Below are 20,081 nucleotides of genomic sequence, written 5' to 3'. Positions count from 1 at the left end.
CATTAAGTATGTCTTTGTGTAACATTCCCTGTTGCTATTTACTCTTTCCAATAGGTTAATGAAAGGCTGAGAATACATGCTCTTTCTGCCCTATTATGCCAAGCTGGTGTATTTAAGCACTACAAAACAAGGGTGGTTGTTTTTTTTTTTTTTTTAAAAGCACAAAAGCCTTATTTTCAACCTTGTATATTCTGGACCATTTAGGCTAATAATAGAGCTCAGTGCAAAACCTGCTGAAGACGAAGTGCACTTCTTAAGAATGGTAATGGAAGCAAAAGTAACCGAGAAGTCTGTGAGCGGTGCTGCTCTCAGCTTACATGGGCTTCAGAGGACATAGAGGATGTTTAAGAATGGGAAAGGATCAAGCCTTATTGTTCCACAATGCCTGTGTTTATATTCCTCTTTTTCATGATAGTTTATTGCAGTAAAAACATATGTTAAGTGCAGAGCAATGAAAGATGACAGGAGATGCTTGATTTCTCTTGGTGATGGTGTCATCTTTATATTTGTTCTTAAATGGAAAGAAACAAACCACAAATTACATGTGATTGCAGGGAGCTTTATGTACTTATAAGAGATTTAATCCATAGAGAGTCCTGAACACAGGCAGATTTACTTTAAAAGCCTTTCCAAGGAAGGTGGGGTTTTTTAAGAGTCAAATGTTAAATATGAACACCTCCATAATTTAAAGTGCTACTGGGTGGTTTGGTTTTTTTCCTTTTTTGTTTGGTGGGTTTTTTTAAAGATTTTTTCACATTACTGAACATCAGCCTGCAAATGACAGCTATTGTGGAAAAAAAATACTGGAAATTTGTTTTGTAATTTCAAGTAGTTTACACTTCTACACTTTGAAGAAAAAAAGACGAAAATTATTTTAAAATCTATGATTATAAGCAACACTTTAAATCCAATTTAGAGTCAATTTTCAAGAATCATTATTTCCGTTTAAACTGAAATCGATGCAGACTGACTTTGACACTGAGCTAGGCACCCAAGTACTGAACAACTGCTTTTAGGAACAGACACTAGGAAGAATGATCCTCCCCCCAGCACAATTTGTAACATGAAGTTCAAATATCATAAAGATTATATATTCCCTTTAGAGCTGTGAGTTGGAATTCAATTGCTAGATGCTATCAATTTGATTAGTGAAAAATTTCAAAGCAAAAGTACGATACCACCAATTTTGACTTAAAAAGCAACTAATCACTGCATGTTCTGGAACTGATTACTTAATGTGAAAATAATTTACTAACTGCATGGCAAATATGGTGATGCATAAGAGTTTTTGCCAATTAACTTCCCAGTGTTATTTATAAAGGAAACTGCTACTTGCCTGATAAGGACAAGGAATATGGTACTGGTCACAGTGGTCAAATACCCAAGTCGTTTCCCAGATTTTCCGGTTCACCAGTTCATAGACATAACATCCAAGAAGTGCTACAAGTGGTACCAAGTATAAGCCACTAAAAACTCCAATTCTAATCATAAACTTCTTTAGCTTCTCCTGGTTTCTGCCATCGTGCTGTATGACTTGCCGCACGTGATTTAAAGAAATAATACCAGCTAGAAGAAGAGAGAGACCGAAAAAAACACAAAGGCACAAAGGCAAAAGCACAAAGTACAGAGAGGCATCCAGATCGTAGAGACCCACAAAACAAACTCCACTGATGTTATCCCCTTCAACTTTGTTCATTGCAAGGAGCATAATGGTTAGAAAACCAGGTATTCCCCACGCAACTGCGTGGAACCACATGGCTTTTTGTGCAATAGCTTCACAGCTCCATTTTCTTCCCGCTGCAAGGAACCAAGTGATTGTAAGAATCACCCACCATATAGTTCCTGCCATAGTGAAAAAATACAAAACCATGAAAAGGACAGTACAGGCTTTGTTTTGGGAGCCGAGAACAACTGTTTCACCAATTTCTAACTTATCATCTGCCTCGTTACAGGCAGTTCTGTTCCCAAGCAAAAATCCAATAAAGTACATTAGGGAGACTATGCTGTAACAGACAGAGTAATAAATGATCGGCCTCTCTGGGTACCTAAACCTTTTAACATCAATCAGAAAAGTCAGGAACGTGAAAAGCGTAGCACAAAGACAAAAGATTGAAACTATTCCAATGAAGCTTTTCGCGACATCCAATTCGTAATTTTTGAAGTACATATTGGGACACGGGGGTGCACACTGATCAATTCCTAGAAACTTGTAGCCTTGTCCATTGGTAGTGTGTAGGTGTCGTGGACACCAGAATCCATAATCCCTTCGGATCTGGCCCAGGGTCTTCTGAGTTCCATGTGCGTCTGTGGTTACAGCAGCAGTGGCAGGAACAGTCTCATCACAATTGACCAGTCTACATAAATAAGCAGAAGAGGAAATATCTTAATATCCCTCATTCTCATCTATAATTATTTCTCAGAATTATGAGAAAAAAATATCATTCTAAGCACTGTTAAATTTTATAGATAACGCAAAATGTGCATTACGTGAAAAAAAAAATAATCAGGTGGCATTTTAAAAAACAGACTTCAAATATTTTCAGTTTAGAGGACTATTCAAATACAGCTACTTAATCGTTCATCTCTTGTTTTATCGCTTATGAAACACTACTCAAATGGCAATTGTTCTTTTAGAGTCTTAAATTCTACTAAACTTTTACATATGCACATAAAAATATTTACAGTAGGTTTTTTTTTTTAAATCTGGATAACAACAGACTTGGAGACAGTAAACAATCTTGTCAAAATGCAAGCTTCAATCAAGAAACAAGGAAAGAAGGCTGACGGTATCTATAATTAACTGATGACTAGTATATGATTATTATTATATTTTTCTGTGTTACAGCGATATTTCATTGTCGACAATAAAACTACCTAACTGAAAAAGACAAAAGCAAAAAATATAATCACTGTAAAAAGTGATCACTGTATTAGCAAATTTTTTTCTAGCTCCACAATGTTCATTTAAAAATTTCTCAAGACTCAATTGCTCAAGGGTTTAATTGGACACATTGTGTTACCTTTATGTATGGTTAATATAGTATTAGCAGTGTTGGACACATCTTCAAACTAGACTATGTAAGTATAACTCAAACAGGTAAGCATTTATTCAAAATGGGATTTATATTTATACACATTCCAAGTTTAAGCATATCTTTAAAAAGAACAAGTTTTACATTCTAGTTTTTAAAGTAAGATGTTGTTATCTCAAAACAGTCTTTGTGAAACACTATTGTAAGAGTCCCTCGATGTCAGTTTGCAAGCTCGGCTTGAGCTAAAAACCCCTTCAGTTCTTTGTTTCTCTGCATTATCATGCTGTCCAAATAAATCCAGACTAATCATTAAGAAAACTGATTCTGTAGCAGATTCTTTCATTGACCAGTACGCACAGGAACAGCGCGAACGTTATTCACCCATGTCTTCATGGGCATTATATACGTCTGTAAGAATACAAGAGCGTGATTCTCAGGATTCCAGTTACTGCCCATCCTCACGCCAGCTCCTCTTCCACGGGCTCTGGCAGCAGGATGCCTGCTGTTGTAACAACATCCTGCATTACATGGACTTCTCTGTATCGGCTATTGGGAAGACATCACTTCGCATATGAACAGAGTGTGTTCATTTTCAGTAAATGCTAGCAATAATAGAATAATTTAAAGCTGCAGCAATTCCTGCAAAAATGTAATTTGACTTTAAAAGTCATTTGAAAGATATATTGAATAACTAGATTCACTTGTAATTTTCCTAATTTTTCAAAACAATTCTTGAACATGTTTGCTGCGCTGAGTGGCACTACTGTTGCATAGAAGCTCACACCAGATGGGAAAACTTGATGCCTTCTTGTTTTAAAACCCCACAACTTCAATTTTTCTGCAAAACTAAGGGAAATGGCATTAATGCCACCTGTCACATTCACTCCAATACGGATTTCTGCCAGGGATCATAGCACAGGATTACTGTCCCAGGTCTCCCTCAGCCCTATCGCAGATTAGCAGCTGCATGGGGGTTAGAAAAATTATTTGAGTTTCCACTCTCTGCTCTTTTCCTGTATTTCTTGCCCTGACTTGTGTTAAAAAAAAAATAAAATCTGGCCTTAATAATTTATAAATATCTGCAGTTGAAGGTCAGAATCTCAAGATTACTGGAGTGTTTTCAGTGATTTCCATTTAATATATAGAGACTCATCTTTTCCCCAAATGTAGTAAAACTGTCTTTTCTCTGGAACAGACACATGAACCTTTGAGAAAAAAGGTGAATTTTTTAAAAAATAGACTTTTGGCAGGCAGTATGGGAAAAGTAACACAAGATTAAATTTGCACATTTAAGCGGTTGGGAGCAAGATAAGGCTTCTACTATTTAATGCTTGGTGTCCATTCAAATACAGAATTTTTTATATTTCATTATTTTATAAGCAATTATTTATAAACCCACTGTGAAGAAAGTATGATCATCCTTAGTTTAGAGGTCAGAAACCACAGCAAAATCTCTGCTGTAACATTTAATATTTTAAATTTTAAGAAACTTATAGTAAAAAGCTTCTTCTTGCAGGGTTCTGAATACTGAAAAGAACCGCTGCAGAACCTTGTTGCAAAAATATCACAAGCAGGAAGTGGAGGGGATTATTTGAATAATTATTTGAAAAATTTCTAATAAAAAAACCAGTCCTATATATAAGCACTGTAAGATCACCAGTGGTGAGGAAGCTACAGCAAGGTGATATTTAACATTCTGCCTCAGACTTCCAACTCAGTCCATCAAATACGAAAATATCACCTCCACCGCCTGTCAATATGAAAAAATACCCCACCTGGCACATTCCAGCTCTTCAGGCCATGTGATTCCAAAAGTGTCCATCAACTGCTTACAGTCAGAATAAACTTTCTCACAGAGGCTTCGACACGGGTGAATCACGTGAACTTGCTCCAGGCAGGCAGGGACAAAGGCTTTGCACAGAAATGTGTGGACGTCTGGTGAGCAGTGAAGATTTATAAGCGTAAGAAAAGGCTACGGAGAAGAAAAAGGCTGTAGTTAGTAATTTTAACAAGGCAATTCAAGGCATCAAAACTAACTTTCATCACCATGGCTCACATTTGTTCCCCTGTAGGTTTGAAAAGATACTAGCAAAAAGTGTTTGGTCAGCAGTTGTGAAAGAGCAAAACCCGGTGGCTTGAGCAGCAAGAAGCTCCATTAGCACTTCTAGCCTAGCACCTGCCCCAGGATTTTGGCCTATCTGTAACTATTCAAACCTGATTTTTACTATCTGTCAACATCAGAAATCTGAAAGGTATTATGAAAGCCCAAGAGTTTTAAAAAATAGGGCAAAGCATTAAGTTCCTATGCTCACCAGTCAGCTTCTAAGTAAGTGCCCTGAGATTTTTAAAGGCGGTCTGTCCCTGTAGTTGCTGTTCAATTACATTTTCAGTCCTAAGTGGTCTGCTGCACTCATCATCTTCTCTCATGCTAGAGAGGTTTAGTTTTTTTTTTATTAATGAGGTCCAAATATCATTATTCCTTTTTCAAAACATTGCATTTCAAAATCTCAACATGATTGAGAGTTTCTCTACCTGTATTACCAAGCACCAGGCAGTGAATGAATACCTGATAACTGTTCTTACTAGAGTATTCAGAGAATGAAATTTAATTTAATTAATTTAAACTCTTCCCCCCAATTAATTCAAGCCATTATTTACAGTCAGACAGGCTTTTAAGGAAAAAACCCAACCTTCCTTCTCTACATTTTATTAACTTTATTATTAGGGAAAATTACTTTAGCCAAAATACTACCACGTGTGCAAACTTCAGACAAACCAGAAGCTGTCAGTCTTTTTTGCAAGTGCTGTGCCATTTTCAGGGCAGCTTATTGAAGGAAGCAAGCGATGACACGCTAACAGCATCGCCAGGCGCGCTCCTGTACTTCCCAGTGGGCCGCGTGTCTGAAGCAATGGGGCCAACAGGAGGAAGTGGAGGTGCTGGGGGGCTGTGGAAGCAGGCCCTTGTGTTAGCAAGCACACTGCACATTTTCATTTTCAAAATTTTCAAAGGCAGCAGAATTTTAATAAGATTTTTATTTAGTAAGAATTTTATTTAATTCTTTGCCATTAACAGCTATGTATCTCAAACATTCAACCAATGACTGGTAAAGGAAGGACTAACTTCTGAGCCCAGAATAGTATCCTTATTTTTGTCACCTTTTCAGTATCCCAAGACACTGATACACCCATATCCCAAGAGCAAGTCTTACTACGGAACATGCAGTTTAGAAGGAAAGACATTGATAAACACATTTTCCCTTTTAAAATGGAGTATCTACAAATCCAAAAGGCACCTTTATTATAAACACAGGAATGGCGAGGCGGGGGGGAGGAGAGGGAGGGAGAAGATAAGGCAGAGCAAGAATAACAGAAAAATGCTTTATGAAAAACCAAAAAAATGTTGGCACCATCCTTCTGAGGACTCCGGCTGCATGCTGCATCTGCAGATACCATTACAGCAGGCACACCGAAGCCTGATCCCCCCTCTGGATGTCTGCTCTGGAGCCGCCTTCTCAGGAACCCAAGACTTGAGTATTTTATGACAAGGAGAGAAGTATAGCTCTGGTATAATGCACTCCAGTTCCATAAATTGGATTATTTCCTAAATGCTACATGGCTTCAGACAAAAAAAAAAAACAGTCAGGAGTTAACCCTAAATGAATTAAGTTTCCTTTGCACAATCACGATGCTTGTTTTCTTTTCAATTAAATTTTATTTGCTCCAATGTTTAATTTATGTTAGCTCTGTTCCTCCTGGCACGTTGGATAAAATAAAGATAATAGCCAGGGTAGTCATATACATCTCCTATAGAAGTTGAGTTTACTTTTGAAATGAAGTCTTGTAGAAATTTCTTGATTGTTATGATTTCTTCCTTTTTATCAACTGCAGTTCATGTCAGTTGATAAAAAACAAAATTAATTTTCTATGGCAAGTTTTGGGGTGCCAGTCAAGAACTTTTGCATACTTAGATAAAACAGCAGTATTTTCTCTAGAAAGTAAGAATTTAAAAGACCAATATGAATATCTATGAAACCAACTTCATCTAAAGAGATATTTTACTCTTAAGCCTAGATATCGTAAGTTTGCTCCCTTGATACAGAAAATGAGTTTAAAGAAAGCGACGTCTGGTGAAGAAAGTCAGGACGTAAACCCAACCTTTACCATTCTAACAGAATCTCTGTTATATGAAAATACTTAAAAGCTAAAATATCACAAGAATCACTACGCAATAACATCGTACAGTAGAGGTAGATAGTGATAAGTGAAAATTAAATGCTTGCAAGAGTTTTACTACAGAATGTTGTCATTGGCTAACTACTGTTGCTTAAAGAACACATTTTATTTAAGTGCCAAACTACCCTAATGGATCAATGCAAAAATGAAAAACTGTAGGAAGGAAGCTATGCTCAGCCTGTAATGTCATCAGAGTAAAAATCCAAGGACTTGGCTGATGAGTAATTGGTTCTCACAGTATTTCTTTCAGCTTGCTATAAATATTTACCCTTTGACACCTGAAAGCATGAGTGCAAGTTAAGAGCAGGCTGGTAGCAAGGGGGGTAGAAGACGACAAAGCTGACGTCCCTCCCAGTTTCCAACAAAGCTCCTTTCTTCTGGGAACACATCTAATCCCTTTTTCAACCATTTATGCTTATATTCTTTGTAAAATACTGCAGCAGTGAGCTATATTGCATAATTCAATAGGGCACTGCCGAGAAAATACTGCATTTTATTTGTTCATTGTAACTCCTGGTTTTGCAACCTAGTTTGGGTTTTGACTGTCAACAGATTGCTCTCTACTTTTTCCATGCTGTTTTGCCATCCTGCTACCTTTTACATATTAGTTATATATTAGCATAATAATGTTTTACATTTTGATTTCTACTCCTTTCATAATATACCTTGCCTTCTATTTGCCTTGTCTACATTCGAACACAGGCCTCACGTTTCCGCAGAACTATCCACAGTGACGACAAAGACGTTTCTGAGGGACAGTAACTAATATAACACCATACACATCTACTTGTATGAACAGTGGGGGTTATTTTTCCCCTACCTTCATTACTCTGCACTTACCATCCCTAAACCTCACTTACCATTTGACTGTCCAATTGCATCTATCACAAGATCTTTCTGCAACTCTTCAGTCAATTTTTTTTCTTAGCAAATTCACTATCCACCCCTCATCCAGGTCATTTATGTGCGTCAGAGGTTGCAGTACAGATGTCTAGGGAGAACCACTCTAGTCACTTATTTGCTATAGGACCAAACTATCAGCTAATGATTTCATACCCTACTTTGTGACAAAACATTTATTTCTTCCTACTTTTCTTCTTGTTCTTTAGGTAGGCATTGGAAAAGAAAGTTCCCATTGGGTTACCAGCATAGTTTGTCTAAAAACCATAGGTTATGACCATGTCAAAACCTTTTTGAAAATTGAAGTATAATACGCAGGCTGAATCACCCCTTTCAACAAAATTATTGAGTCCATAAAAAAAAAAAAAAAAAACTCCAATAGATTTTAGAGGCAATGATTTCCCTCAACCCAAAAAGCACTCTGAAATTTAAAACTTTGCCTCAAGCGCACACAAACGGGATTTGCAAAATACAGATTTATTTTCAGAAACTGCCTACTTTTACCATTTAAGAACAGCAAAAAAGGTCGTGAATTGCGTGCCTGGAACTCTGCTAACAATTATGTATCTTTAAATATGGGCTTCACTTCCAGCTAGCCAATTTGGAAATGTTTCATTATAGAAAATAATAGGTCTGCATTTCCTGATAGACCATAAAAGCAAAATCTCACCAAACCCAAACAATTCACTCCTCTGGCTGTATAGTGTGTAAGCAAAAAGAGTAAAACCGACATCACAAGCTCACTGAGAGTATGAATTGGTTGCTCCAAGGCTGTGTTATCTGGATCACAGGTGTCCCAACCACCAGCCATTTTTTAATGAAGTGGTTAGCTGGGTAGCCTGCACACATGCATGTGTTGATGTCTTGAGCATCAAAGTCCAAGATTAAAACCACAGATTCACCAAGCCAGTGAATTTAGAATCTAGTACTGTGTTGCCCTCCTCTCAGGAAGGTCAGGTTGCGCAGGTGGGACAACCACATGAAAAGGCACTTGGCACATCTAGAGTTAGCAGCCATTGCCCTGTCACATGAAGGACAGAGATGAAAACCTGCAGATTCGGTGATGGCAGCACTAAAAATAGAGCTAAACCAGGCTCTTTTAAAACCAAGAATGGAGCCTCACAAAGCCAGTACAAGTCCTAAAATATAAACTCTCATCTTCCTGCCAATGGGAAAAAAAACCCAGCAAATAGGAGGCAAACTAGAACACACTAACAATCTACCAAAAAACCCTCCAACAAACTAATCACAACTGTAAAGCCAAAGATGATGTAGTCCGTAATGACAGGAAAAGCGCTGCCTCAAGCAATAGCAGTGTAGATCTGAGGGCTGTGAAATGCAAACTTCCCACTGTGTTGTCAGTGCAGAGTATGAGAGGGGCACGTGCCCTGTACCGAATCCTCCTGGTGCATAAACGGTCTGAACTGAACCCTGGGAAGCATACACATACCCACGGTGGGCTGTGAATAGGGTCAAACTATCAAAGGGAGCAAAGCATCACTAGCCAGCAAGAGGAATATCCTCTGCACTGAACAAAACACCAACACCTTCCTTAGTAAATCCTAGATTCTTACCAAGTATGTCTCTGTTTCATTTTATCCAGAGGCAAAAAGCCAGACTGTCTCAGAAATCCAGTTATGGTGTGGTCCTACAAACAATGAGTGGAGAGTACAGAATAAACGGCTAGGTGCAAACACGCTCTTAAACATGCTTTGCCAACAAGTAAATTGCAACCTAGACCTGTACATGAATCTCATGCTCAGCATGCTTCTCTGTTTTGTGCTTAGCAGGCTTACAAGTCCCAAACGGAACAGAAACAGGCTCTTTACTCCAGGCAGACAGTGCAGATGCTCTGTCCTACCTCACCTCAGTTTTATCCTAGAGAAAGGTATTGCCAGAGATGATCAGATGTCTCTAGGGTCAGGATGTAACATAACTACTAATGTATGTCAAAACAAGTAAGTGAAAATGTCCTCCTGTACTCTGCTGATTAATGTCACAGAAATGTTTAAATAATAGAGAAAATGAGGGATCAAAGTATCAAGGTCTCTGTTACAATCGGCTATGGTAAAAGTTGATTCTAAGAGACGGGAAGTATCTTGAATTGCTGAGATGTACAGAAGATAAGAGCCTTTGTTCAGCCATCAGAGCCAGTTATTTAAGACAGGAACGACCTACTCTCCTAACCGCTGAGGCCTAGCTACCAAGTTAAAACACTTCGCTTAGTTAACCTCAGTGTTAACTAGGTTAACTAAGTTAAACAACGAGAGACACCAGCTGTCTCACTGTTAAGCAATGGCGCCCGTTTCAGGATTTGATAGGAATCTTGTAACCTAAAGCAACAACATTACAACCTTGTCACTTACATAACTGGGTATTTCAATCGTGGAAGAGAACACGGGCTTAATTTCTACAACCATATTACACTGTATACCCCAGATTCCTATCTAGATTAAAGATACACATTGTTATTCATGAAACCATTTACCTGCTTTACAGGAAATAACACCTCACCTTAAGGATTAATAAATAACAATTGACACCACCAGACGCAAACACAACTACTGTCCAGTAAGTGTCACTACAGAATTAAAGTACAACCTCAAAACCCAAACACAATATATTTTATACACACACTTTCATATGTGATATGTAGGAAATACGGCCACTGTCAACCATGGTATATCTAAGTGGTCTCAAAAGAAGAGGCAGTAATTACTCTGTACTCACACAATTAATCTTCACACAGTATCTTTAGCCACTTTTATAATGATAATCTGTTTCAATTAAAAACAGTGAAACAAGTATGGCACGGTTGATTTAATGCTACGCTACTGTTTCAATAGAGCTCTTCTCAACTGATGTGAACGAGATCAGCATCATACCCAGGGAGATTAATGCCTTCATACAATTCTCAGATGGGCTGGCGAGGGGGGTAATTTGCTCATGGCCACAGTGAATCAGCTGCCAAGGAACTCTGACTCCTAATTCATGCCCAATTAATTAAGTCATGATAAAGAAATGTCCTAACACATGAAACTAAATGAAGGATGAAATTTTCAGGTTTGATTAGATCCAAAGCAATGTTGAGAAAAGACTACGTTCTTCCAACTGGATGCTACATCGATGGATTTAGATCAAAGGCAAGTTAAAGACACTTTTAAGTTGGTATGTAAGGATTTAGAAACTACTTCGCTAAAGCAGTTTAAGTGTCCGCGTCTTGTTGCTACATGTCTGCTAGAAGTTGCTGCTTCAACAGCAGAGCTGCAAACCAGCAATGTGGGTGCAGCTTATGAACATCAGTACAATGGCAACCATCCTTTAAACTACCAATAAATTAATTTGCTGTTGATTGGGGGAGGGGGTAAATACTCTGAGTCACTACCTGAGCCGTGGGTAGTAATTGACTATTGCTGCCAGCAGCAAGTATCAGTCATAATCTGTATTTTCTAACGTCAGTCAAAAATTATATGGGCAACTCCTCTAAGAAAAAAGGTTTTTAGGACTAAAATTCACTGATAGGACTAACATATTTTAGATATGAATATATATAAATTCAATATACATCATTAGCCCATACTATCTTGACAGAGGTAAAAGAAAACCACTCAAACCACATGAACTTTATTTATTAAAATAAGCTGCTTTTAAACAAAGCAGCATTACTTTCTACAGCTTTCAAAACAGAGCTAAGGCAAATACAATCATGTTTAATTTAAAAGCTTGTTAAACATTTTTAAAATGTAATTAGTCTAGTGTTTACAGAGACAAGAATGAAATCTTTTGCCAGAATAGAAATCAGGTTACCCAGCTGTTGAAAAGACACATATAGTTTAAGTTTCCTACTCAAGGACAATCTAGAGTTCAAGGAGCTCTTGGGGGGGGGCGGGCGGGGAAGAAAAAAAAAAAAATGTGGTAAACAAGCAAGTGGCCCAAACAATGCTGTTCTGCAATGGAAGATGTTTGCAAAGATAAGAGCTTTCATCTTTGTCCTTCAGCTGAACAGCAAAGGCAATGCATGCACTTGGACTTTCAAAGTTATTTTAGGGCTCTGAACAAAGCACGGGACGGCTTAACTGGCAAGAGTTGATAAACTGAACTGCTCCAGCAGTCTGCTGCTTACAGGTGTGGGAACTGCCCACCTGTCAGCACCTGCAGCATCATAATTGAGAAGGCAAAGTCAGATAGCGGCTCATCTTAAAAATGCTGTGCTGCAAATACCAGTGGCTCAGCCTGCAAACCAGCAATGTGGGTGCAGCTTATGAACATCAGTACAATGGCAACCATCCTTTAAACTACCAATAAATTAATTTGCTGTTGATTGGGGGAGGGGGTAAATACTCTGAGTCACTACCTGAGCCGTGGGTAGTAATTGACTATTGCTGCCAGCAGCAAGTATCAGTCATAATCTGTATTTTCTAACGTCAGTCAAAAATTATATGGGCAACTCCTCTAAGAAAAAAGGTTTTTAGGACTAAAATTCACTGATAGGACTAACATATTTTAGATATGAATATATATAAATTCAATATACATCATTAGCCCATACTATCTTGACAGAGGTAAAAGAAAACCACTCAAACCACATGAACTTTATTTATTAAAATAAGCTGCTTTTAAACAAAGCAGCATTACTTTCTACAGCTTTCAAAACAGAGCTAAGGCAAATACAATCATGTTTAATTTAAAAGCTTGTTAAACATTTTTAAAATGTAATTAGTCTAGTGTTTACAGAGACAAGAATGAAATCTTTTGCCAGAATAGAAATCAGGTTACCCAGCTGTTGAAAAGACACATATAGTTTAAGTTTCCTACTCAAGGACAATCTAGAGTTCAAGGAGCTCTTGGGGGGGGGCGGGCGGGGAAGAAAAAAGAAAAAATGTGGTAAACAAGCAAGTGGCCCAAACAATGCTGTTCTGCAATGGAAGATGTTTGCAAAGATAAGAGCTTTCATCTTTGTCCTTCAGCTGAACACCAAAGGCAATGCATGCACTTGGACTTTCAAAGTTATTTTAGGGCTCTGAACAAAGCGCGGGACGGCTTAACTGGCAAGAGTTGATAAACTGAACTGCTCCAGCAGTCTGCTGCTTACAGGTGTGGGAACTGCCCACCTGTCAGCACCTGCAGCATCATAATTGAGAAGGCAAAGTCAGATAGCGGCTCATCTTAAAAATGCTGTGCTGCAAATACCAGCGGCTCAGCGACTGACTGGCCAGCAGCCAGATGCCCGTGCAGCGCAGCCCCCGGGGCACCAGCCCTTCATCACCCACCTCAAGCTAAACTAGCCAGGCATCAGTTCTGATCGCAGGCTGTGCAACTGCTCAATGAGCTCAAATACTCATCATCTAAACATTCAATACATTGCAAGATCACGAGTATATTTGCAAACTCTTCACCATCATTCACCCCTACACCTATACATGCAATATACTTCCGTACATGTTTAGTTACAAACCTTCACACCAGCTGTTCAAAGCTGATGGGACTATTAATGAGAAATCCAACCAGGGGAAGGATAAGGCACATGGGGAAAGGTTTCCAGAGGTCAGCAAGATGCTCACTTACTTTAAAAAAAAAAAAAAAAACAAACAAAAAAACAAAAAAAAACCAAAAAACCCACTACCACTACAAATGGGCTCTAAACTTGCCATTGCTGCTGCCAGTGTACACAGACACATACAGAGAGATAAAGCAGGATATTCTGCTTTTTACTTCTATGGGCTCTGGACTGTTTTGCATTAACTAGCAACTACAGAATTTCTTTCTGTAGTAAAACAACTTAGTTCTGTGTTTTCCCTTTAAGTATTTTTAAGTGCAAAGTAAACATACATGTATCCCTGCATTTTTTAACTATAGCAAAGCTTAGAAACAACATAAATGGGAATATTACATCTCACTAAGAAGCTATTCTGAAGCAAACTGAAGTACAAGTATTCCAATACTTTCCAAAATAGCTTATTAGCAAAATTCACTACATTTTGTGGTTCTAACCTAAATTATAGCTTGACCTAAATTATAGATATTCCAGCCTCTGCAATTTACAGTCCAAAGCAAACATCAGAGAATTTTCCCAAGCATTGCAGAACTGAACTATTTATACAAAGATTTAAATTACATATTGTTTTATCTCCATTTATACTATACATAGCATAAAATGTAAGTTAACTGAAGGAAAGTATATTGTGGGCTCTCAGACATCTGAAGTCTAGACAGTTTCATTACATCTGAACTGTGGTAGCAGAAGAATGTCAAAATAGTCTTAAACTCTTCATGTACTTGCCATGTATTACAGAAGTAAACTGATTTATAATTGAACATTTTGTGTAGAATAGAATTTAGAAGCTTACTAGTAATGCTGTTGATAGACTGCCTGTTATCTAGAAAAAAGCTCCTCATTTGACAGGAATTCCAGAAGAAGTCGTTACTGCTCTGGTTCCAAAAAAGTGAGACCAGATTCCTGTTTCCCCATCCTTGCGACTGTGGAGACTTGCTTTAGCAAGTAACCCTGCACCGTGCCTTCTTCCTTGCCTACTTCATGCATAAACTAAACCAGGAAAATCTCTGTCATGACAGGATTGATCTTCTCAAGCAATCTGCTGTCAGTCTTCTGCGACATCAAGTAGAGCAGTCAAGAGGCAGATCCACAAAGGGGACTGGCGATTGCAACAGAAACTTGTGATGCCTAACTTCCAGGCGCTTCAGCAAGACCTCACAGCAGTTTCCATATCCGATGTCTACACAGAGAGGTGCCCGAGAAAGACATTCACAGAATCCAGGAAGCAGAGAGAACCTCACAGCCAGAAGAAAATGATCAAGAGGAGCCGGAATCAAATAGTACCTATCTCCAAAAGTTAGGCAACTAACGCCAAGCTCCGAGTGAGGTAGCATTTATGCAACAGACTACTTCTCAGAACAGTTAGGGATCCACGTTCAGATACCTCCTTTGCCAGTATGTAAAATAGAAATTTAAGCAATCTTTAAAGAAAAAAAAGAAAAAAAAAAAGAAAGAAAAAAAGTCAATAGCTCAGTGACTCCTATGCTCATGGGAGAGAAACTGGGGATCCTGTTCCACTGAGTGTTTAAGTATTTTAAATAAGTTGATACAGGATCAACAAAGAAAAGCAAGAGACATTTCTGCATCAGAAAGCCATGCAATCTGCAGTCAGAGAGTCGCCCATCGTTACCATCTCAGCCTGGAAGGGACAACCGGTCCTTTCCCACAAGTTACTCAATTCCGCTTTTCTAAACGCAAGCCATGCTAATAGTAGGAGAACACCAGAGCATCCGACGTCCTTTACCATCCCAGAGTTTCCAGGACGGCACGAAAGCCAGTTCTGCGGGTGCAAAGCCATCCGAACCAGCTCTGTGCAGAGCAGCACCAGCCCAGCCAGGTGCCATTTCTACACAGCTGCTGATCCTGCTCCGAGTCCTCTCAGGAACACAGTTACATGGCACAACACCTTTGGCTTAAAGCTGACCCTGTGAGACCCGAGAAAGCTCTGCAAGAAGCTACACTGTTCCCTGCATCAAGTTTTCCACTCTTTGCAGACCTAGGCTAACCATGCTGTTGGTTAGGTGGAGGCAGAGCTATTGTAGATAAATTGGAAAAATCACCTGGCTTATGAAGCTATTTCCCATGGTAACAGGGAATAATCAACTGCCGCCCTCAGCCTCCCAAATCCAGCAAAATGAAAAGTAACCAAATCCGTTGACTTCTTGCCCGCATCTCAAAATAATGAGACATGGCTTGTCTCATGGCCAGGCAAGCAGTGTGTCAGTGGCTCAAGGTATGACCAGCTGGAAATACTAAAATCAGAAGACAGAGGTAAGTGCTGCAGGTGGTGAGGTAGGTAAATGCAGCTTCACGGACTTCAACTCAGTCATCTGACTTGTGCATGCTTGACCAACGTTGTCTCTTGCATCACAACAAAGTGAATGGACTAGTGAAAGTTTACAGAAAATAGTAATATTAATAATTTTTATGCAATACCGTATCAAATGCTTTCCTGAACTTCAAATAGATTGGCAAAGCCCCCAGAAAATCTGCACAAGTCACTTCCGTCATGTACGCGGGTTGACAAGGAGGGCAGGATCTTCTGAATGAATTCCCAGTAGCACAAGAGCGCAGACCAACAAGAGGCAGACACAGCACTAAAAAATGAATGTCTGAGCCACAGACCAGAGGCAGTTCAAAAGAACAATGGGAAACTGGATGGCAGCCTCTGTTTGTTTGTATTTGGGAAGCTTTTGCCATGTAGCCACTTTCTATATACTTAGCATCCACCATCTGCTGTAAATTTTGATCCAGAGATATTTTCTGTAAAATCACTGCTTCTGGGAAGATCAGTGTGCACGCAAAATGGAAAACCAGGCCTTCCACTAAAATTCACTTCTATAGCTACCATCTTCACTATAGCTTGAAAATATAAAATTATAATCATTATTAATTATCATTATTAATTTTAACAGTATAGTAATTATTAGTAGTAATAATTAATAATTATTATTATTATTCAGACTAGATCACCATTGTAATAGAAAAAGCAGTATTTAAGATTTTTAAAAAGATATACATAAAATCTCTTTTTGAAAAAAAAAAGTGATATTTCATTTCTCAGTATTTGCAGGAAATAGTTCTTATCTTCCACAGGGGTATATTTCTTTTGTGGCATTTTTTTTTTTCCAGTTATTTATTTTTGTGAAGATAAAATGTCTAAAACAATTACAACCTAAGTAGTTACATATGTCTACAGAGCAAAAATCTGTATCTTAATTAAATTACTTTGATTTATTAACTTTTATTTACTCTCAATTTTTATTTATTCTAAGACACAGGCCAGAGAGGCAAGAAAGCAAGAAAAACAACTTGCTTTTAAATATTAAAAAAAATCCAAATTCTAAAGGATCAATAAGGCAGCTTGTAAGGAGAGAAGCAAACTCTTTTACGCCATTAGTTTTTGATCACCTCCTCCTTCCAAATGCAAGATATCCAATATAAGAAAGGACTCTCTTGATGAAGCTTAATGATGTTACTACAGAAGCCTCTTTCTGCATGCTCTGCCTCACACAGTCTCTCCTCCATCCCTCCAAAATCTCCACCCAAATCCTTGACACTTTAAACACCCTGCCTTCTCCTGCTAGTGAGATCAGAGACAGCTTCCCAACAGTTCACTGCTTGCTGTAGCACAGAAGTAACATCACTACTCAACGGGACAGCCTGGTGCGAACTCTCCCCATCCCTCGCAGCAGCCAGGCTAAACAGAAGCAGGTACATCCCCAGCACCTCCAGCACACAGCAGAAACCTTCACCCGGGAGAAGCCGGGGGCTGTAGAGAGCTCACAGGCCATGTTATTGTACTGTAACACAGGCAGTCAAGGACTCACATTTACTTTTCTTCTCCTTCACAGATGCCTCTGATAAAGAGGACTATGCATCCACCTCCTTATCAGAGGCATATGCAATGGCACCTCTTCCTTCTCCCTCTTCCCCCAGCATCTCATTCCCAGACTGCTGCAGGCAAAAGGCAGCACCTGCCCGGGGGGTCACCCCTGAGGCCGAGCTGCAGGACCTTGCAGCTGAGGCGGCACTAAGGAAGGCAGACAGAGGAACAACGCTGTGCAAGTAGTCACCGACAGGCCCACCAACAGCATGGAAAAGGACCAGAGCAGCTCTTGGCCCACCCTGCTGCCCAACCGGTAAAGGACCAGGAAACTTCAGACACGCTGGCAAGGGTGGCAATTTCTGCGGGAGACCTTCCATTTCCCTCCAGAACTGCCAAACTATTAACTATAGCAGAAGTAAGAAGTCAGCCCAATCCTAGAGACAGACCTCCAATCCTTACCAGTAACTGCTATTCACAGCCATCCACAGGCACCTAAGCAACCAAGGGAGGGTGGCAGGCAGCGTGCTTGACACAGCAAGGTGGCTGCTAGGACCCTTCCTGTTCTCTCCAGTTCTGAATGCCTGTATTAGCCAGTGCTTCCCACAGCGCTCGTTTTGTTGGCCACGGTGCCTTTCTCCCCCACATTATCTTCCCTGTTTCTCTTGTTCTAAAAACTCAAGGCCACCTTCTTTTCTACCCTTTCATCTTCTGATCTGTGGGCCACATTATCCTTCAGCATGTAACATTTCATTCGTAGCTCCAGGCATACTCCTCAGAGAGATCCCCCATCCAGCTGGATTCTCAAGTTCTGCTTAAAATGGCACACTTCGTACCTTCCTAGCAAGAGCATTAGCTCATGTGAAGCAGTACAAGAGCCGGGATATGGAGTCTGGGTAACCGGATCTTGCCAGGACATCATGAGGCTGGATGGGCCCAGTCCCTCTCTGAAAATCTGCTTTTAATTTTTGTAGGCAGGATAAGTGTGTAGAGACTTTGGCCACTAAGTGCTTTGTGAAGAGCAGACTGGCAGTAGTTGCTAGTAGTACTGTCCCAAAGGGTTGGTGAATCAACAGCAAACAGACAGCGAGAGAGAAAAAGGCAGCAAGATTTGTGGTGCAGACACTCCCACCTCCTCCTCTGGAACCATGTAGAGGACTAAAGAGATGACAACAGTAGTTTTAGAAATTGTCATATTTAATCATTGCATTGTCACACCAGAAAAGAAAGCATTGACATTTGACCATATCCCCTATTCCACATACTCCTTTCCTGGACCATTCGCTTTTTGCGGTCTTTATCAACGAAGGCATAGATAACATCCTGCAACTAAGCTGTCATCCTGAACATCACATCCATCTTGCAAGTGGAAACAAAACCTGCATTCCACCTCCACCTGCATGCAGTAAGGGCCTGGGCTCTGTACAGCCTTATGACCCATGCAGTGTTGCGGACAAACAGCATCTCTCACAGTTGCAGGAAGGCACCGAAACACCACAACGCCTCTTCAGAAAGAGGGCATCTGAATCCTCTTCCATTCTTAAGACTATGTTTGTAGAAACCATAAGCACCATGAGCCTTGCAAAGATGTCCTGCAAGACAATGAACTTGCTGTCGCCGGAGCTGCCATGGGCCAATGCACTGGATGTGAGCTGTTAATGAGATGCTTGAGCCCACACAGTTTGACAACTCATGGGCAGCAGAGGGAAAAGAATGTGGGCCACCTGTATGCAGTGGTATACAATTTTGTGCACTTGTCTACTATTCAAAGGAACACAATGTCAAGAATGACCTTTGAAATCATGGTCACCACGTTGCCCTTAGCAGACTTGTCCTCTCTAACCTGATTTGCTGCTGACCAGGTGAACCTGATTTCCTTCTACGACCAGGTGACCCGCCTGGTAGATGAGGGAAAGGCTGTGGATGTTGTATACCTGGACTTCAGCAAAGCCTTCGACACAGTCTCCCATAGCATTCTCCTGGAGAAGCTGGCAGTTCATGGCCTAGATGGATGTACTCTTCGCTGGGTTAAAAACTGGCTGGATGGATGAGCCCAGAGAGTCGTGGTGAATGGAGCTAAATCCAGTTGGCGGCTGGTCACAAGTGGTGTCCCCCAGGGCTCAGTTCTAGGGCCAGTCTTGTTTAATATCTTTATCAATGACCTGGATGAGGGGATTGAGTGTGCCCTCAGTAAATTTGCAGACGACACCAAACTGGGTGGCAGTGTTGATCTGCTTGAGGGGAGGAGGGCTCTGCAGAGGGACCTGGACAGGCTGGATCGATGGGCCGAGGCCAACTGCATGAGGTTCAACAAGGCCAAGTGCCGGGTCCTGCACTTTGGTCACCACAACCCCATGCAGCGCTACAGGCTCGAGGAAGAGTGGCTGGAAAGCTGCCTGGTGGAAAAGGACCTGGGGGTGTTGGTTGGCTGAATATGAGCCAGCAGTGTGCCCAGGGGGCCAAGAAGGCCAATGGCATCCTGGCCTGTATCAGAAATAGTGTGACCAGCAGGAGTAGGGAAGTGATCGTGCCCCTG

General features: G+C 40.1%; 1 protein-coding gene across 1 annotated transcript in view; it reads right to left on the bottom strand.

Annotated features, from left to right (window-relative positions):
• FZD6 (frizzled class receptor 6) overlaps positions 1-20,081 on the bottom strand; it is a 29,946-nt gene that overhangs the window by 3,272 nt on the left and 6,593 nt on the right. Inside the window, 2 exon segments of the mRNA XM_009638378.1 lie at positions 1,337-2,354; positions 4,808-5,004. Of these exon segments, the coding sequence (XP_009636673.1) occupies positions 1,337-2,354; positions 4,808-5,004 (1,215 nt within the window).

Source organism: Egretta garzetta, unplaced genomic scaffold (assembly GCF_000687185.1).
Source record: "Egretta garzetta isolate BGI_Z169 unplaced genomic scaffold, ASM68718v1 scaffold154, whole genome shotgun sequence".
Classification (NCBI taxonomy): Eukaryota; Metazoa; Chordata; class Aves; order Pelecaniformes; family Ardeidae; genus Egretta; species Egretta garzetta.
The sequence above is the reverse complement of the archived record's forward strand: the minus strand, read 5'-3'. Positions and strand labels throughout refer to the sequence as shown.